General features: G+C 59.1%; 1 protein-coding gene across 1 annotated transcript in view; it reads right to left on the bottom strand.

Annotated features, from left to right (window-relative positions):
• The window catches only part of SRL (sarcalumenin), a 17,805-nt gene that overhangs the window by 5,417 nt on the left and 1,252 nt on the right, over positions 1-11,136 (bottom strand). Inside the window, exons 2-5 of the mRNA XM_009995505.1 lie at positions 10,155-11,134; positions 8,618-8,716; positions 7,391-7,486; positions 3,951-3,986 (exon numbers count right to left, since the gene is read on the bottom strand). Of these exons, the coding sequence (XP_009993807.1) occupies positions 3,951-3,986; positions 7,391-7,486; positions 8,618-8,716; positions 10,155-11,134 (1,211 nt within the window). The remainder of the gene's footprint in view (positions 1-3,950; positions 3,987-7,390; positions 7,487-8,617; positions 8,717-10,154; positions 11,135-11,136) is intronic.

The raw sequence follows: 11,136 nt of genomic DNA, 5'->3' as shown, positions 1-11,136 counted from the left end.
GGGGAAAGAACAGGAGGAAGGGAAGGAACAATAGCCGCCGCGCTGCCGGCTGTAACGAGCATCCCATCTGAGCGGCGTGGGGATGCTGCTGGGCAAGCAGCCACTCTTTTGGGGCCACCAGCCATTCACCAGCCAAGACACTGCCCAGCCATGGGCCCCAGGGCCTGCAGGAGCACTCTGCTCTGTGGGAGACCCCACCTTGCTGTAGTGAGAGCCAACATCTGACCTTCTCTGAGGTCTGGCCTTTCGTAGCCTGCAAGAGGCCTTGAAGGTCTTTTCAATCTTGCCTCAGCTCTGGTTTAGCCAAGAATGAGTTTGAGGCTGGCTCCTGCATTGTGGCTCCCAGCCCTCTGAGAGAGCAGAGGGGCCCTGCCTACATGTGGGCTGGGTGAGAGGCTCCAGCCCAACATGGTGAGAGCAGGTTGGGCAACAGCCCTGCATTGTGCTTGGCGAAAAGTGAGGGGGATGAGCTGCAGTCTCCACCCAGTGATCCTGAAGTCCTGGGGTTTGCTAACAGCTCAAAAAGGCAGTGATGGCCTGTAAGGACCAATCCTGATGCCACACAATCTGTCTGGGATCTCAGGGGTATCTGGACACACACAGCCACTGCCCCAGGAGCAACCCATGCTAGACTGGGACTTATGTAGTCAGCCTGTGCCCACACTGCTCAATCCCCCACCCCCCAGCCACTGGGAACCAGTTGGCCAAGCCAGAGGAGCCCCTGGTCCATGCCAGCCCCCAGGCCCTGCAAGGACTGCCAGGAGCCTGTTGGTCAGCTTGAGCCCAAGTTAGGCCAGAAATGGAAGTAAAAACTGGATGAGTGTGTTCCCATTGGTGGGAACCTTCCCTGTCCCTGTTCACGCACCAGCACTGATGTAGCCCGGGGAACCCAGGCAGGAAACAGGGCCAGGAGAGCCGTGGTGGCAGATGGCAGAGAGCAGAGCAAGCTGCAGCCACCCTGCCACCACCTCACCCCACCACAGCCCCCTGGGGGGGTGTCTGCTGCAGGCAGGGATGTGCCAGCACGTGCCTCAGCTGGAGCTCAGCCTTCCCCCATGGGACCTCCCCTTCAGCCCCACTCCCAAGGCAGAGACATTTACCCTGCAGTGGCTGAGACACCCATCCAGGAATCAGCAGCTTTCCAGCTAGCCAAGGATCCATCTCCAAGGCAAGGGAGATGTAAAGCCCACATGGTGCTGAGCTCCCACTCCCAAGGGTGCCGAAGGGCACTGCACAGCTGCTCCACAACAAACCCATCCATCCACGGATGCAGGAGTTGGGCAGAGCATGCCAGCCTCTCCTGCCTGCATCTGCCCACAGCAGGGCCACCATGTCACCACTGGGGAAGGGAGCAGGCTGGGAACATCTCTCCATGGGGCACAGCTAACCAAGCAGCTCAACTCTCCTCCTCAAAACCAGGCAGCTACATCCGAAGCCGTGGGCTCTGCCTGCTCACCACAGGCAGCCAACATCATCTTCTCACACGGGACAAAACCCAGTGTTGGCACCTCAGACTTTGATCATTAATCATGCCTCCCTGCTGCTCTGATTGCCTGCTGGCTTTTATTGGGTTTTAGAGGAAGGTGATGATGATGATTATCCCCTGTGATCTCATGCCAGAGGTTCGAGGCAGGTCCCCACATGCTCTTTCACCAGAACACTCCTGGCCAGGTGTGGGGTGTGAACACAGGAGCCTGTGAGCCAGCTCTGCTTCACGTCCTCACCCGGCCCTGCTGTGCCAGGCAGGGAGGGAGGCAGGGAGAGAGGGAGACAGGGAGGGAGGGAGGCAGGCAGCCCCTCTGCCACCTCACCAACAGCTCATCAGGCCCATCTCTGCCCCTTGCTTTGGGAACAGGGTGCTGGCACCCCATGGGCAGTGGCAGGCACAGGATCCTCACAGGTCTCTGGGAAGCACAGCAGCTCTGGGGATGTAAGAGAGGTTCTCCTTGCTGCTGCCCAGGGAGAGCAGAGAGCATCTCCCACCCAGGAGGGTGCTGGCCTGGCATCTGTCCCTGCTGTGTCTGTTCAGCACCAATTTGGGTCACACTGATGGTCCAGCCAGGGGAAAAGAGCCGGTCCTTGGGGCTGCAGGGCAGGGATGGCAGCAGCTCCAGCACAGCAGCTCTCTCCAGCCACCCTGTGGCTGCTCGTTCCCAGCCTGTCTCACTGCCAGCTCCAGCTTATCTCAGCTCAAACTCATCCTGGCTCAAACTCATCCCAGCTCAAGATCCATCCTGGCTCGAGCCAGGCACGTCCCAGCAGCATCCACAGAAATAGTCACACATTGATGCATGATCAGGCCCTGCCTGTGAGCAGGGCTTCCCTAAACCTTGCCCCCCTTCATCTGTGCTCCTGCTTACAACACAGCAGCTCAAACACAGCTTCCCTAAGCTGCTGGGCTTGCAGAGTAGAGAGCATCCTGCAGACAAGGCCAGAAAGGTCATGTCTACCTCTGCAGAGCCTGTATTTGTCTTGGGCTGCTCAGCTCTGGGAGTAACAGCAATTTGAATGCTCTAAAAATAATTATTTTTCCTAGAGCAGTGGCTTTCTGGGAGGTTTTTCCAATGCTAGGCTGCCCTTGGGTGGGAGCAGCGATGGGATTAACCCTGGGATAGGTCTTCCTTTTCATCAAGCCCAGAAGAAGTACCTGGTCCAGCTCACCCCACGTTGTGCAAGGCTGTCCTGAGGATGGCAGGCAAAGTGGAGGACAAGGCAAAACCTCCCTCCTCTACTTACTCACGCTCAGCCACAGGCACAAAGGTCTTGCTCTGTCCTCAATCCACCTGGCAAGGCTAAGCCACCCAGAGAGACTCTCCACGCTGCCACTCCATGCCTGTAACCCTGCCCCATGGATTGGCAGCCACGGGAGGGCTGGCCCGCCTGCTTGTGAAAAGCCACAAGTATCCCCATGGCACATGTGCCCACAGAGGGGGGGACAAGCCACACGTGGCTGCAGCCAGCCTGCTCAGGCCCCCACGTGGTGCTCCCCACACACAGACACCCACACAGGCAGCACACGTGTGTGTGCCTGCAGCTCCAGATGCAGATAAGGCAGCTCTGGGAAAGCACTACATAGATCCACAACTCTCTCCACTGCCGGCACCACAGGGAACCAGGGACCCTCCAGGCACTGGCAGGGCTCTGCTGCACCAGGGCCAGGCTGTGGAGCAGCCTGGTTTGGCAGGATCCAGCAACTGGGGCCGTGTGGTAGGACAGGAGGGGCAGAAGATGGGATTTCCCTGCCTGATACCACAGCAGGGACATTGTCCCCGTGGCCCAACACCAGACCCAGGGGAGGGTTGGGTGTTGGCTGGTGCTTCTTGGCCTGTCTCCCACCTCCTGCTTCTCCGAGGGGACCTGGCAGCACAACCTGATAGGATAGGCAGGGAGAGGAGCCAGCTCTGGCTGCTGAGGGGGCCAAGGCCACCCCTCTGGGGACAGCCTGTGTTACTGGGACAGCTGCTGCCGGCTCGTCGGCTTAAACTGCAGCCACAAGGGGATCAAGTGTGGACACTGGGGAAAGTTTCTGCACGTAGGAGGGTGAAGGGTAGGAAGAGCTTCCCTGCAGGGTGGGGTACCTGCTGGGCTCCTCCAGCTCATGCTGCGGATAGACTGACCTGCAGGTCCACCACAAACACCTTTGGACTGTTGGTTGAGGAATATCAACCTCTTGAGTCTTTACCCAAGAGGGAACAATGTCCAAGCCAGGGGGGAGGGGGTGTGGGGATGCACAGAGCAACGCTTGGGACAGACAAGAGCAGCAGCACATGTTGAGCTCTGGCAAGGCTGGGGACACCAACTCCAGCAGCTGCCACGGGATGCCAGTAGCTGGGCTCTGCTTGGTGCCTGGGAAGCACGGCCACGTTGGAGCAGGTGAGTAGGAAAGCTGGAGGCCAGCAAAGAGCTTAGGCAGTGCTGGCAGCTTTCAGGCAGCAGGCAGGGATACCAACCTGTGGCAGAGGAGCCCAGGGTGCGTCCGGGATAAGCTGTTAGCAGGGGACACGGGGAGAGAGAAAAGGTTCCGTGAGTCGAAGGAGGGACGCGGCTGCCTGGGGCTGGCCCAGGCCCAGGAGGGAGCTGAAGACTGAACCCGGCCTTCTCGTGGGCAGGAAAAGCCAGTGATGGCCATTCCCAGCAGGAGAGAAGGAGTTACAGTCTGTCAGCAACGAGACCCGCAACTGCTAGGACAAGCAGGAACCCCAGTCTGCCCCATACCCCAGGGGGGTGAGTTGGGGGAGCAGCCCCAGGGGAGCTGCTGTGACCCAGCCAGCACCCCAACCCTCCTGCCCTGCTCCCTGCAGTTATTGCCTTCCCCAGCAATGCTCACCGAGCAGAGGGAGCCCAACAAGCTGTGGTTAGGGCAGCAACCAACCCCAACGAGTGTCCTGACCATCCTGTTTGTGTGGTTACCCGTGCCCAGCTCTGGGGTGGCTGGTGATGGCAACTGGGAGCCCATTCCCTTATCCAGGCATGCTAATCAGCACAAATACAGTAATTAGGGTCACCAGCATGCACCCCAAACTGGCATGACCTCACAGCACACTTCCCATCACCAGGCTGGGAGAGTCCCTTACCCCTGAGCTAGGGACAGTCCCTAGATGGTGACCCCACTGTCATCAAGCACACAGGGGGGCCCAGCCAGAGCGTGCACCCACCCACGGGGGATGGCAGAGCAGAGACAAGGGAGGAAGGAAGGGTGGCAGGCAGGGAAAGGAGGTGGCACCTGCCAGGCTTCAACACGCTGTAAGCAGAGAAGGGGGGGGGGGGGAGTGAGTTTTCTGGGGTGCACCCCAACAATTCCAAGCCTTAGGTTGGTGGTGGCAGTCCCAGCTCCCCTGGGACAGGTGACTGGTGTCTTTGCAAGCTGCTGGGAGCAGAGGGGCTCCGTGGATGACACCGGCTGGTGTGCCAGCAGAGCCGATGGGAAGGGAGACAAAATGGAGGGCTGCTGTGTAATGGAGGGGCAAAGGTGCCTGCAACAGCACCCCTCTGGGTTGGCTTACACCTCCAAAGGTCACACAGATTCCATGACAGGCCTGCCCTGCTGCTCTCCCAGCTGTCCCGCTCCTCCCAGCCACCTAAGCCCGCAGCTCTGCACCCTCCAGCCTCCCCCTGCCCCAGGGTGGGCACAGGGGGGAGCCTGGGGCATCTCCTGGCTGGCAGGGCCACCAGCAAGGCCAGGAACCTGCTCAGGGTCACCATGCAGAGGAAGAAGTTGAGAAGGCTCCTTCAGCCCTACCATATCCTAACCTGCTTTGTAAAGCCAAGCCAAGGAGGGGGGGGTGTTGTCTCTGGGCCAGCTCTCTAACTAATTTGCAGATGTCTCTAATAGCACAACTAATGAGGGATTGGGAGAAGCTGGATCTGGTGGTGGTGCTTTTCTCAGGAGCTGGGAGGGAGGAAGCCAGCAGGGACCTCAAAAACACTTGTATCATCCCAAGAAGAGAGGAGAGGTGGCTGCTTGAGTGTGGGATGGCCAAAGGGCAGGGTGGGATGTCCTGGGCACTGGGAATGGGAGCTGGGGGGCTGCATCCTCTGCCAGTGAACAGCAAAGGGAGAGTTGGAGGCTGGGAACCCACCAGCTGCCCCTGTAACCCCAAATGTTCTCCTGCCCATTGTCCCAGGTCGAGGTGGTAGTAAATGCAGGTGCCTGCGCTGCCATCAGCACAGAGCAAGGCAGCTCAGGGATGAGACTGGGGTCTTCTTGACTGTGAGCTCCAGGATGGAGCCAGCTGGGACAGGTCATGACTGTCCTGTCCTCTCTGCATGGTGGCACTGCTGAAGAGCCTGTGGGGCTGCACACTGGGCTGCCAGCCCTAAGGCTCCTGGTGCTCCTTTCCCAGCAGTGGCAGTGCTGTGCTGGCTGTCTGAGGGAGGGAATGGGCCAGCACCCTGAGGGGGGTGACAGCAGCTGGGGGGTGACAGTCTCTAGGCCACCACTCCCATGTTGGCTGCAGGTGGGTGTGATGCTGTGACCCCACTCAGTGACCCAGCCACTTGGTGAGCAGGTTGTGGTCCCCAGGTGCTGGGAAGTAGCAGAGAGTGAGGCAGGCACAGGCAGCAACACGTACCTGGCTGTGGGAGGCAGCTGGGGACAGCACCTGCTTTAGGACACCTACAGATGCCCCCTCCAGAACCCCTGAGTGGGGGGTAGACAATGCCCAGTGTACTCTGTGTCTTTGAGGGGACAGGCAGGACTGTGCAGTCCTGTCCCATGGGTCACTTGTGCTCCCTACCAGTCCTAAGCTGGAGATGGGCTGGCTGGGTGTGGAGACATTCCAGCCTGCTTCCATAATGCCTGACATGGATTTAGGAGTTGTATTTAGGGGGAGATGTAAAACAGGAGTTCTGCTCTAAGGTGGGTGTGCCTTGGGAGGAGGGGGTTTGCCAAAATGAACACACCAACACCACGTGCTGGTGGAGCAGGGTCCAGCTGCAAAAGGAAGGTCTGTAGAGGGTGTATGTAGGTCCTGTCTCACCAGAAGAGAGGGCATGGCTGGAAATCTGGGAAGGGAGACAGAACTTAAGGGCAAGAAGGGACCCTGGCAGGAGGCTGATAGGGGCATGTACCTCCTGGGCACAGGCAGCAAGGACTCCTGCCTCCCCTGCCAAGGCACAGGGGGCATTTGACCCTGGCCTGGAACAGGGCTTGAGTAGGGCCTCACAGGGGAGTTCCCCCTGTGAACAAGGACCTTGGACTTGGCTTGGACTTGAGCAATCTATGCTTGGAAAGTGAGGTTGCTTCTGTCACATTGGTCACAAGAGCTTCCTGTAGTATGGAAGCATCTTGGGGCCAGGGTTGCACCCTGCTCTTCTGGAGGGACACGTGTGGTGCTGGGGCTCAGCCCAAGCCCATGCCTGTGGTCAAAGGGACCTGCCTACCTGATCCAACATCTCTATGATTGCCAAGGGCTGGAAACTCTAACTCCCAGGATGTGTTAAGGCTGCTGGGCTCGCAGGATACCCTGCCCACATGGCTGTGTCCCACGTGGAGCAGGAGGGATGCCAGCTCCTGCCACCCCCAGGAAGCTCATCCCCAGTCTTGAGAGGTCCTAAGCTTCCCTGCCAAGCCTGTTTCACTGGGCCATGATCTCTGCTTGGCAGAGGGACAGGGCACTGGTGCTGAGCAGGTGGAGGACCCAAAGCAGGCAGGGTTGAATGCTCAGTCTACACAGATGGACCTGACAGCAGATGGGCTAGGGCAGATGCAGGAATACCTGCCCCTGGGGGTCACTAGGACATGTCCTCTAAACCCAGCATGTTGGTGGCCTTCTTGGGAAGCTGCAAAGGAAGACAAACTATCCAAGCATTTCTAAGATCTGCTCTCTGTGCTGTTGCCTGCATCCCAATGACCTGGTGGTGCTGGAGACCTCAGGGCCCATGGCATTACCTGTGATCTCGTGCTGCCTCAGCTCGTTGTATCTGTAGGACTGTTCCAGGGGCTTGATGGAGGAGTGGTAGATCTTCCTCAGCCGCTGCAGGACTCCTGAGGGCCAGAAACATGTGCATGGGTGAAAGAAAAACCACACCACCCTGGCTGAGCTACCCCTAAGGAAGCTGCTGGGCCTTCCCTGCAGATCTTGAAGGAGACTATCTGCAGAGCAAGGGACTCTCTTGTAACCTGGGCCAAGCTGCTCCCAATCACACCTTTTTATGCCCCTCCCTGCTAATAAGTATTTCCTGCTGGGCACTGTCCCCACCTGCTGCTGATCTTTTGTTAATGCTGCTTAGCACTCAACACCCATGATCCCAAAAGCTCTCCACCGTGGAGCCAGGGCCCCATGGCACAGCCCCTAAGCTGCTGACTAGAAGAAAAAAAGGAGCTTTTTTTTTTTTCCACAGGAGCTTTTATCATTTTCTTTCCAGTCCAGCCTGCCTGTGGAGCCAGCAGAAGCCAGCCTTGTGATAGCAATGCCCAATAAATAGTTGGAATAATAAATCCAAGCCCTTTATTACAACTTGTCCCAGGTCTCTCTGGGCACCAGTGGGACTGTCTTGAACTGAGACACCATCTGCATTTTCTCGCCTCTCTTAATTCTTGTACTGCTTGGGACTGTCTTTGAAAAACCTAAAGTATGTTAACTGAAGAGCTGCAAAGGGACTGTTATTGAAAATCATAGAATCCCAGACTGGTTTGGGTTGGAAGGGACCTTAAAGACCATCCAGTCCCACCCCCCTGCATGGGCAGGAACCCCTCCCACCAGCCCAGGTTGCTCCAAGCCCCATCCAACCTGCCCTTCAACGCTGCCAGGGATGGGGCAGCCACAGCTTCCCTGGGCAACCTGGGCCAGGCTCTCACCACCCTCACACCAAAGAATTTCCTCCTCATGTCCAACCTCAATCTCCCCTCTGTCAGTTTCAATCCATCCCCCTTGTCCTCTCCCTCCCTGCCCTTGTCCCAAATCCCTCCCCAGCTTTCCTGGAGCCCCTTCAGGTATCAGAAGGCTGTGGAATCTGTGGTGTTTCCTGGGCTTACAAGCAGTAAAGTTAAATCCAAACGGCTCTAGGGAAGGGAAATCCCTCTCATGCTGTTGGTGCAGCAGAATGGGGAGGAGGCTGCCCTGCCTGGGCTGAAGGAGCAGGACACCATGGCTCAGTGCCACCCAGGGCCCCTCACCTGAGACGTCATCGGTGGGTTTCTCCTCGTTCAGCTTCAGGGTGTTCTCCAAGTGGGACCGGTCGCGCTTGGTCGGCTCGCTGGCATCTTCAACCTCTTCTGGAGGAAAAGGCAAGGAGACGCGTTACTGCTGGAGCTTGGCACTCCCCGCAGAAGCTCAGACACACCAGCGGGAGGGCATGGGGGAGCACACACCCCCCAGAGCCCCTGCGCCCGCCGTGCAGCTCCCGTCGCCCTGGGCACAGCTCCGGGGGCAGAGTGACGGGCACTGCTCGGCTCCGAGGAACCCGTGCCATGTCTCCCGAGGAGGGGGGCAGCGAGGGCGGCCGCTGGTTGGGAATGCGAAGGATGTGGCAGGAGGGGGCTGCTGGGGGGAGGGCAAGCACACGGCAGCTGCTCCCCCCGGCAGCTGCGGCTCCTCGGGGGGCTCAGCCCCGACCCGTCCGCTCCCCGAAAGTCACACACGCAGCAGGATGAGCGAGGCCGGGGTTGGCTCCTTGAGAGACCCATCTTAGCCTTTGCCAGCGGGGTCGTGCTCTCCCTCTTCTCCCACCTCGGTGTGTGGGGCCCTGGCTCGGGGTGGCCATGGGGACCCCACACCCCTGTGCCTGGCCCAGGGGATGTAAGGCAGCTGGTGTCCTCACCCTGGAGGAGCAGCCTCTGAGTGTAGCAGGAGCTGGGTCAGGCTTTGGTGGAAGTTTGGGGACAGGTCTGGGGACAGGTGTGGGCTGGCTGGGCTGGGGATGCCAGGGCCAAGCAGGCACTGCTGAGCCCCGGGGCTGTGCTGAGTGTCCACCAACTGCAGGGCTGAGGAAGACCTTTTGACTTGCCAAGTAAAGCCACAGAGACCAAACTGGGTTTCCCTTTCGGCACAAACGGGAACTTTTCAAGCTGGGGTGTTAGAGATGAAAGCAGAAAGAGACTCAGCTGGGTCCAAAGATCACAGCCCAAGCCATGGGCCAAAGTCCACAAGGGTTTCTAGGAAATCATGATGGGGGGGGGTGTCCCTTCTCCTTAGCTGACCTTTCACTGACCAAGTGTGACCAGAGTCGGTGTTTCAGCAACTTGTGGGGCTGAACGAGCTCTTTGCACCTTTCCTACAAGGCAAGAGCTGGTGGACAAGAGACCCACCAGCCCAGGCACCATCCCACCCTTCCAGAGAGGGGTTCCAGAGGACTCTGAGGGAGGAGGATAAAGAGCCTTTAAGAGGTCTGAGGGTGGAGGATGAAGAGCCTTTAAGAGGTCTGTGGGTGCCGAAAGGGACCTGGGCCTTCAAAATCTTATCCACGTCCGCAGTCAAGAGGAGAAAACATGAGCTTAAAGTGCAGCAAGGCCATCTTTGGAATGGCTGCCAGGGGCTCCTGCCTGCGCCCGGTGCCCGCGGCGGCCCGGTCGTGCAGCAGTTAGGGCCAGGCACGGGAAGCACAAGCGTTAGGAGGGGGCCATGCACGAGGTTTAATGTGCCAAGCTCAGCCCCACCAGGTTGATAGTAGGTCACTCTTGCTGCTACAGCACACCGACAAGACAAGACTCCAACCTATCTGGCTGTGCTGGAGCTCGGAGGCAGCTGGGTGGGTGCTGTGGCCTGGTGGGCTCTCTGTTGCCAGTGATGGATTGTCTGCAGGGGGGTCTTCTACTGCCGGGGGGTTTTGTGCTGTTGGTGGGTCTTGTGCTGTTGGTGGGTCTTCTGCTGCTGGAGGGTCTTGTGCTGTTGGTGGGTCTTCCACCACTACCTGCGGGTCTTCTGCTCTTGGGGGGTTTTCTGCCACTGCTGGTGGGGGATTTTCCACCACTGCCGGGGGGTCTGCTGCTGCTGGAGGATCTTCTGCCACTGCCTGTGGGTCTTCTGCTGCTGCTGGGTCTTCTGCTGCTGCTGGCGGGTCTTCTGCTGTGTCCCCACAGGGCGGATGGTGGCAGCTGGCAAGACCTTCCTTCTCGTCAGCAGCTGCTGGTTTGCCATGGCCCTTTTTGCTGGAACTGCCAGCTGTTGCCTTGTCACTCCCTTCAGCTCCATTCTCTGGCCCTGCCGGCCCGGCACCATCTTCCTCAGACTCTCCCTCCTCCTTGGACTCTCCCTCCTCTTTGGACTCTTCCTCAGACTCCCCCTGCTCATCATCTTCCTCCGAGCTCTGCTCGCCCCCTTGCTCTCCCCCCTCAGGAACAGACACTGCTCTTGACTCCTCCATTTTCTCTTCCCTGGGCTCCTCAGAGGCTCCTCTCTCTGCGCCAGGCTCCTCATCCCTCCGGGAGCCATCTTGTGAGCCAGGCCCGTGATCCCCTTCATGATGTGCTGCCTCCAGGGTGCCCGACACAGCATCCCCCCCTGGGCCCTCCTGGCCCTTTTCTGTGGTGGTTTCCTCTGGCTGGCCAGCCCCTGGCCCCAGCTCCCCTCTCAGGCCACCCGCCGGCTCTTCCTCCCCCTCTCCACGTCCCCCAGCGGTGTCGGGCGCGGAGGTGTTGGCCAGGCTGCCATCTTGGTCCCCCTCAGGGCTGCGCTTGGCTGCCTTCTCCTCCAGCCT

This window comes from Chaetura pelagica, unplaced genomic scaffold (genome assembly GCF_000747805.2).
Source record: "Chaetura pelagica isolate M959 unplaced genomic scaffold, ChaPel_1.0 scaffold124, whole genome shotgun sequence".
NCBI classification, from domain to species: Eukaryota; Metazoa; Chordata; class Aves; order Apodiformes; family Apodidae; genus Chaetura; species Chaetura pelagica.
The sequence above is the reverse complement of the archived record's forward strand: the minus strand, read 5'-3'. Positions and strand labels throughout refer to the sequence as shown.